Source organism: Haematobia irritans, chromosome 1, assembly GCF_050003625.1.
Source record: "Haematobia irritans isolate KBUSLIRL chromosome 1, ASM5000362v1, whole genome shotgun sequence".
NCBI lineage: Eukaryota > Metazoa > Arthropoda > Insecta > Diptera > Muscidae > Haematobia > Haematobia irritans.
Genome location: NC_134397.1, coordinates 141,953,190 through 141,961,963, shown reverse-complemented (window position 1 = coordinate 141,961,963; position 8,774 = coordinate 141,953,190). Strand labels below are relative to the sequence as shown.

The 8,774-nt window shown below is 35.6% G+C and overlaps 1 protein-coding gene across 1 annotated transcript; it reads right to left on the bottom strand.

Annotated features, from left to right (window-relative positions):
* Positions 1 to 2,744: 2,744 nt before the first annotated feature.
* Positions 2,745 to 3,703, bottom strand: LOC142242583 (uncharacterized). The gene is made up of 2 exons (XM_075314153.1): positions 3,644 to 3,703; positions 2,745 to 3,552 (listed from the first exon to the last, which is right to left on the bottom strand). The coding sequence occupies exons 1-2, from the start codon at positions 3,656 to 3,658 to the stop codon at positions 2,872 to 2,874; spliced, it is 696 nt and encodes a 231-aa protein (XP_075170268.1). The 5' UTR covers positions 3,659 to 3,703; the 3' UTR covers positions 2,745 to 2,871.
* Positions 3,704 to 8,774: the final 5,071 nt, after the last annotated feature.

Sequence of the window (8,774 nt, the reverse complement as noted above, 5' to 3'; positions counted from 1 at the left end):
CAAACATATTTTGCTTCAAGCATATACATTTTTGGGTATTTCCCAAACATTTATATGTTTGATCTCTACCAATATATAATATGTTTGAAAGCATATTGGTCTAAACAATATATGTTTGGGTAGTCTAAGTTCTAAACATTTTGTATTTTTGCATCCAAATTCAATAATGTTGTCTTCCAAAGAACAATATGTTATTATGTGACCATATAATATGTTTGGAAGTATTTTGCAGCCAAAAATATTATATGCTTAAAAAAAATTCTCCCAAGCAATATTGTGCTCAAAATTTTATTTATTTATTTATATATTTACAATCATAATGAATTATGAAAATAAACAGGTAATATAGGTGCTAACAACATAGGTTTTCGACCTGAATGCTCAAAATTTTGTTTCTGCCCAATTGTATATTCCCCGACATCTTTCTCACTTCCACGAGATTTTTTAGTTCTTAGCACCTTTTTCTGTAATACAAACATTGTAGAAGAAATTATTCAATTTTATGATTTTTATTTTATTTTAATTTTACCTTTTGCCGGACGGGGATTCGAACAGCGGACCACACAGTTTGTAAGGATCAAAGAAGTATCTGATCAATTGCCCAAGGAAAAATAAAATGTTAATTTTGTAATAACAAGCAACAACCACCAACTTAATTCAATATCGCTCCCTGTTAAATAGCGCTCCAAGCTATTAAACACATATATGTTTATAGGCTATTTCTAAATTAATATATGTTTGCATCCAAGCATATTATATTTACAAACATTTTATGTCCCAAACATAATATGTTCTAACATATTAACATATATGTCCCAAACATGTTATGCTAGTTTATGAACATTATATGCTTGCACTCAAAAATATTGTGTTTAAAAATTTCCAAACATATAATGTTTATAGCCAAACATATGAAAAACAGTCTTTTTTATCCGTGTAAACATCACATATTTTTATACACTCTATTTTGATTCATTTTCAACAATAAGTAATCAATCCATAATTAAGTCGTGCCCATCAAATGTACAAATGCAGACATCATTTAACTACAAATAAAATTATATGGCACAATACAGACAAATGCAGAGCAAACAAGAACACCCTCAAAAAAAAAATCTCATCTGCTTCAAGCATATATATCTTGAGAATGTGTTCAAACAAAAAATTTTTTGAACTGAGCAAACATATTATGTTTCACCCTAAGCATATATTTTTAAGGCTCCAAATTGTTAATTGCAGCTTCTAAACACTTATTTGTTAGCAGCAAAATGTTTTAAATATATTTATAATTATGTTGGAATACAAATAAGTCGATGATTGCTTGATCATTTACTCAGCAACCTGGGATTCCGTTCGAAACACATTGAAATATCGATTTCCGTCTACATAAAGTTTACATGTCCTTGATCGGGGTGACATTCTAGAACGATTTAAAGTGGGTTCGATTCCTGCTTCGCCGAACACCTAAATGTTTTTCAGAGGGGGACTATCCCACCTCTGTAATACTGGTGACATTTCTGAGTGCTCCAAAGCTTCTCTAAGTGGTTTTACTGCAATGTGCCATTCGGACTCGGCTATAAAAAGGAGGTCCCTTGTCATTGAGCTTAACATGGAATCGGACAGCACTCAGTGATAAGAGAGAAGTTCACCACTGTGGTATCACAATGGACGGAATAGTCTAAGGGAGCCTGATACATCGGGCAGCCAACTAACCTAACGATATCCGTCCGTACACTGTTAGAAAAATATGTTTTTCATATGTTCCGATATAAACAAAATGTGTTTCGGGCACAATTTTTAAACACAATATATTTAAGTGCAAACATGTAATGTTCCTAAACCAACACAAAATGTTTGGGACACATATGTCAATATGTTAGAATATATTATGTTTGGGGCATGAATGTTTCATAAAAATAATATGTGTGAATGTATACATATATAAATTTACAAATTTCGAGTAAACATATATATGTTGTGATGCTTTATTCAGAGAGCGACAGAGAGAAAGAGAGAGAGCAAGTATAGAGAAAGAAATAGAGATGGAAACCGGGAGGGTTCAAAAAAAAAAGATGTCAACATAACACAGCGAGAATGAAATGAGAGCAATTTCTGTGAAACCGCTTGTATGTTGTTTCGGAAAACTGTTTCATGATAAGGCCAAAAATTTAATATGTCTAAATATTATTTAATTTGAATATTAGAATGAGTATTCGGAATAAAGAGAATAGACACTCGGAACCAAGAGAATAGAAAAAAACAGCATATTTGTATTACAGAAAAAGATGCGAAGAACTCAAAAATTTCGTGGAAGTGAAAATTATTTGAGGGAATGAGCACAATCTTCTTTGAGGAATTCTTCCAAGCATATACTATTTTTGGACTCAAAATGCTTCCAAATATATAATATGCTCACATAAAACAAACATATTAATGTTTCGGCAGTATCCAATAATATATGTGTTTCCTGCAAAATATGTTTGGAACATATGTTAGAGAAGCGATTTTTTTGAGGGTGTATGTATGCTGCTGTAATTGCAATCGTTCTGAATATTGTTAAAAACTCGTTTTTGTCTGCAATCGGATCAAGTTGGAATATGAGCTATATCGGTCCAGGTTTTGGGATAGCCCCCATACGACAACGTAAGGAAGTTTGAAAAATTCAATACGATGCTATTAGATGAATTCAAAACACTCGTTAGGTGAATAGGTGTACTTAACATAAAATATAAAACCACCAAATATTATTTTTTTTTTTACATTTTCTATTGTTAAATAACAATACGATATCAACTTAAAAATAAACAACAATACTACACTAAGGACTTACATAACTAGATAACAAATCAAACTTTTAAATCACAATTGGGCTTAGAAACGTCTGCCAGGTGGCAAATACGACGATTGTGGTGGAATGTATGAACCGGCAGGAGCAATAGCTGCACTTGATGAACCAGATGAACGAACTGCAGACTTGGAGGCAAAGTCCAAAACGGGAGCTGCACCACCATTGGTGGTTGAGCTTGAACCTGGTAAGGTATCGTATTGGGCTTGAATTGTACGCTGGGCATTCTCGGCATCGGCATCAGTACGGTATTTGACAAAGTGCACTTCAGGCTTGCTGTTGGCATTCTTGTTCAAGTTATTCAATTTGCTGGCCAAATCTCCGATATCAGCCTGTTTGTTGAGAACATAGATAGCTGTGCGATCTTCGGCCGCAGATTTGGCCAATTGGAGGGCAGCATTTTCAAGAGCAGCATTTTCGGGTCCCTTGATGAAGACAACACGCAAGTTCTTTTTCAAAGAGCCAGCAATCTTTTCTGCAGCATTGTTGTCATCGAATTCACCCTCAGGAGCGGTAAATGTAAAGAATTCCTTTTCAAAATCAGTACCAGCAGGTGCAGGTGTCTCATAATCATTTTGAACAGGAGCAGGAGCAACACCTCCACCAATCGCTGCAGCAAAATCATCAGGACCCACGCCACCAATGCTGCCACCAGATTGGGCACCATATTCATATTGAGCAGCAGCCACTGCAACCAAACATAAAACCTAAAATAAAGTTTTTTTTTTGGTTATTCAACATTCCCACTAGGCTAATTAATAATCCAACAAAAAGGTAACCGCTGCTGTAGACACCTACCACAAAAGTACGCATTTTCCCGTGTATATTAGCAGATTAATCCGAATTGGTGAAGTGTTGATTTGATTATGATGACCAACAGAGAGTGCAGTAGTCTTTATACTAATTTTCCCTTCATTTCGTTGAAGCACAGGTTTACCCACCTCAGAGAACCTCTCTGCTCTAATGTGAAATATTTGTTGTTGTCACATATTGTATTCCGTATTTTTGTTGGGTAGATGTAACTCGAAATGAAAATTCTCTGAGATATTAAAATATGTAAGTCTTGGGTATGGTATCGAATACTAGTTCAAATTGGAAAATTTAGTACAATTTAAAGTTTTTATTTAACGTAATCGTAATATAAAGTTTTTTCCCGTACTTTTTCCATTCCCGGGAAAGAGGCATTTTTTTTTTAATTTCCCGCTCGGGATTCCGCTCAAAGGAAATCTTCCATTTACTTTAGATATGTCAACAAAGTAGAAATAGTCTAAGGCTAAGGCCCTATGTTAAAACCAAAAAATAATTTACTTACCATAAGACGAAATATTAAAAATTTTTTTGGAAATGAAAGAAACGGTGTCACGCTCGTAAAACTGAGTCTTATATAGTAGAATTTGGCTTTTTCGTTCAATACTCCCCCAAATAATTCCACAATCACCTAAATTTAGAGTTAAATTAAATAACAGCTGTCATCATTAAGGATGCCATTTCCGTATTACATTAAAAAAAAATTCTTCCAATAATGGAAAAAACCAAGTATGTAAAGTCTAAAGCCGGCTGGGCTGACTATATTATAATCTTCACCACTGTGTATAGCAAAATTTTTGATACCATCTTTTCTTTTTCTAATTTATTGGGAGCTATATAAAAGTTTCTATATCCATATACAAATATTTAAATACGAACCAATATGGACAAAATTTTTTTTGACTTTTTCAAAATCTCTAGACTCAAAATTTAAACCGGTAAATGATAGGGACGGACCACAATGTTAATAAAAAAATTTTGGAAATATTTAATTTACGAGTTTTCTATTTAGTGGCGATTTTACAAAGGAAATGGGGGTATTTTGGCCATATTTGCCCAAATCGGAAGAACATATATATATGGATGCTTTGTCTAGATCTGAGCCGATTTTGACAAAATTTGGAACACAATGGTAAAATTCTAATTGCACTCTTCGAGCGAAAGATATATATGGTAGTTATATCTAAATCTATATCGATTTTTTCAAAATCAATAGGGATCGTTTTTGAGCCGAAACAAAACCCTGTGCCAAATTTTGAAGACTATCCGGCAAAAACTGCGAGCTGGAATTTGCACACAAAAATATATAAACTGACAGACAGACCGACGGACACCGCTAAATCGATTCAGAATTTAATTCTAAGTTAATGTACAAACTTATTATAGCCTATACCATGCTAGGTTAGGTTAGGTGGCAGCCCGATATATCAGGCTCACTTAGACTATTCAATCCATTATGATACCACGTTGGTGCACCCAGAGAAGGAATATGATCACCTCAAACATGTTTTAAGAGCAAAATGTTATTTTTGGGTGGTGACCATGTAACATGGTTTTCGCAACCATGTTATTTCCTCGGAAATCATATATCTGATTTCGGCAAGCAGGTTATATTTGACGAGAAAATAACATTTTAGTGACAAACATGTTATATGGTCACCATACAAAAATAACATTTTGCTCTTGAAACATGTTTGAGGTGATCATATTCCTTCTTCGCGGCGTGAACTTCTTTCTTATCACTGAGTGCTGCCCGATTCCACGTTAAGCTCAATGACAAGGGACCTCATTTGTATAGCCGAGTCCGAACTGCGTTCCACATTGCAGTGAAACCACTTAGAGAAGCTTTGAAACTCTCAGAAATGTCTATACCATGGTGGTGGTAAAGTGTATAAAAATATTGTGGAAATCGCAGCACTCTCGTTTGTTGGCAGTGCTCAGAATTACCTCGTGAGTAGGGTGTCCAAAAACGACACCGATTAACCGATTAACTGGATTCAGTTACACAAATCCGGATAATGAAAATTTGGCATTTTCGGTTAACCGTGAAAACCGGGTTTTGACCATCGGTTAACCGGTTTTCTGTATTCCAACGAAATTTCTTTCTATTTTTCCATATATTTCTTCCAAACGTGGAATTTTTTGCAGAGATATACTGAAGGTGAGAAACAAATGACTACCTTATGGGAAATTAGTGCAAATTGCCGCTAATGGACTCATTACAGGACTAGTACTATTTGCTCCAGTTTATCAACATTTTTAATTGTAATATAATTTATTGATTATTATACTCACTTGATATTAAAATTTTTTTGAATCCACACTTTTACTACAATACAACCTTTTCCTTTCTGGTGCGATACGGATGGAAACAGCGTCCTAAAAGTTTGTCCCAGGCTGGTTTATGAGCAGTTGTCTATGGGGTAGTGGAACTAAGTTGTTCCAGGACGTGTCCTTTGAGATGAGTCCAAGTCGTGTCCTAAAGTGTGTAAATTTTCCCAACCAATGACAATCCCATGTTAAAGTGACCTGTTCATTCCATACGCATGGACCAGAACTGTGACTGGTCCATACACACCATGGTTTAACCCTGTACCGGTCCTGGAGTTGATCCAGGTAGGGTACTTACAACACAGTTTCACTAAGTAAATGAAGAGATTTTAGTCAAACGACATTGCACTTAGTTGTAAAATTCTTCCTTTGAGCACAAATAAACCCGAATTTATTAGATGCGTTGTAACATTGTCTCAAATCTTTTTTATTCGCTTGTAAAGACAATGTTGTTTGTCTAAAATTACGGTCCTCAGAAAAAAAATATTTTAGAAAACTTATAGTCGAATATCTACAATCAGTCAGCGCGAAAGGAGCACCTTAACGGCATTCAATTTTCTTGTCAATGTTGAAATTTTGAAAAATTTGCACCTTATAAATAACCTTATTTTTACCATAGTGGCTTCATTTATTAACCGATCTTACTCAAATTTAGTACAAGGTAATCTCCTGTAATATCAACAAAACCTGCAAAATATAATCCAAATCGGTTCAGATTTAAATATAGCTCCCATATATGTATGTCCCGTTTTTGAAAAGTGTACCCCTTATAACTTTATTTCTGTCCATAAATGCCTTATTTATTGACCGATCTTACTCTAATTGAGCAAAAAGCAACATCCTGTGGTATCAACCAAATTTGGAATATATCATCCAAATCGGTACGGATTTAGTTATAGCTCCCATATATATGCATCGATTAATTTTCCCAAATTTGGCCATAATATATATTTTATACCCTCCATCATAGGATGGGGGGTATATTAACTTTGTCATTCCGTTTGTAACACATCGGAATATTGCTCTAAGACCCCATAAAGAATATATATTCTGTGTCGTGGTGAAATTCTGAGTCGATCTGAGCATGTCCGCCCGTCCGTACGTCTGTTGAAATCACGCTAACTTCCGAACGAAACAAGCTATCGACTTGAAACTTGGCACAAGTAGTTGTTATTGATATAGGTCGGATGGTATTGCAAATGGGCCATATCGGTCCACTTTTACGTATAGCCCCCATATAAACGGACCACCAAATTTGGCTTGCGAGGCCTCTAAGAGAAGCAAATTTCATCCGATCCGGCTGAAATTCGGTACATGGTGTTAGTATATTGTTTCTAACAACCGTGCAAAAATTGGTCCACATCGGTCCATAATTATATATAGCCCCCATATAAACCGATCCCCCGATTTGGCTTGCGAGACCTCTAAGAGAAACAAATTTCATCCGATCCGGCTGAAATTTGGTACATGGTGCTAGTGTATGGTCTCTAACAACCATTCAAAAATTGGTCCACATCGGTCCATAATTATATATAGCCCCCATATAAACCGATCCCCCGATTTGGCTGGCGAGGCCTCTAAGAGAAGCAAATTTTATCCTATCCGGCTGAAATTTGGTACATGGTGTTAGTATATGGTCTCTAATGACCATGCAAAAATTGGTCCACATCGGTGCATAATTATATATAGCTCCATATAAACCGATCGCCAGATTTGACCTCCGGAGCCTCCTGGAAGACCAAAATTCATCTGATTCAGTTGATATTTGGTACGTGGTGTTAATATATGGCCTCAAACACCCATGCAAACATTGGTCGAAATCGCTCCATACTTATGTATAGCCCCCATATAAACCGATCCCCAGATTTGACCTCCGGAGCCCCTTGGAAGAGCAAAATTCATCGGATTCGGTTGAAATTTGGTACGTAATGTTAGTATATGGTATCCAACAACCATGCATGAATTGGTTCATATCAGTCCATAATTATATGTAGCCCCCATATAAACCGATCCCTAGATTTGATCTCCGGTGCCTTGTGGAGAAGCAAAGTTCATCCGATCTGGTTGAAATTTGGTACGTGGTGGGAGTATATGACATTTAACAACCATGCCAAAAGTGGTCCATATCAGCCCATAATCATAAATAGCCCCCATATAAACCGATCCCGAAATTTGGTTTTTGAGCCTCTTGGAGGAGTAAATTTCCTCCGAGTCAGTTGAAATTTGGTACATTGTGCTAGTATATGGCCGTTAACAACCATGCCTAAATAGGTCCATATCGGTCTATAGTTATATATAGCCCTCAGATAAATCGATCCCCAATCACACAAAAATTGGTCCATATCAAGTTCATAATTGTGTATAGCCCCCATATTTCAATTCTGGCACCCTACGTACCGTGCAAAAGTCCATATCAATTCGTAATTATTTGTAGACTTACATACCTTTTTGTCTAATATATACCACGTGTGGACTAACTCACAATTAAGAAAACGATTTAAGATACTACAACCCAAGTAATTCGATTGTGTATAACAGTCTTTCGTAGAAGGTTTTACGCAATCCATGGTGGAGGGTACATAAGATTCGGCCAGGCCGAACTTACGGCCGTTTATACATGTTTTTTTTTTTATATTATTTTAAAGAAATTTGTCCCTGGTGTTTTGTGTAAATTGAGTATCCTTTTTTTATATTTTGTCAGTTTGAGGAAGAGCAATAAATCGAATAGATCATCTATGGAGAATTTTTCTGATAGTATTGCAATTAGAAATTATAAGCTTTTTGGCATACT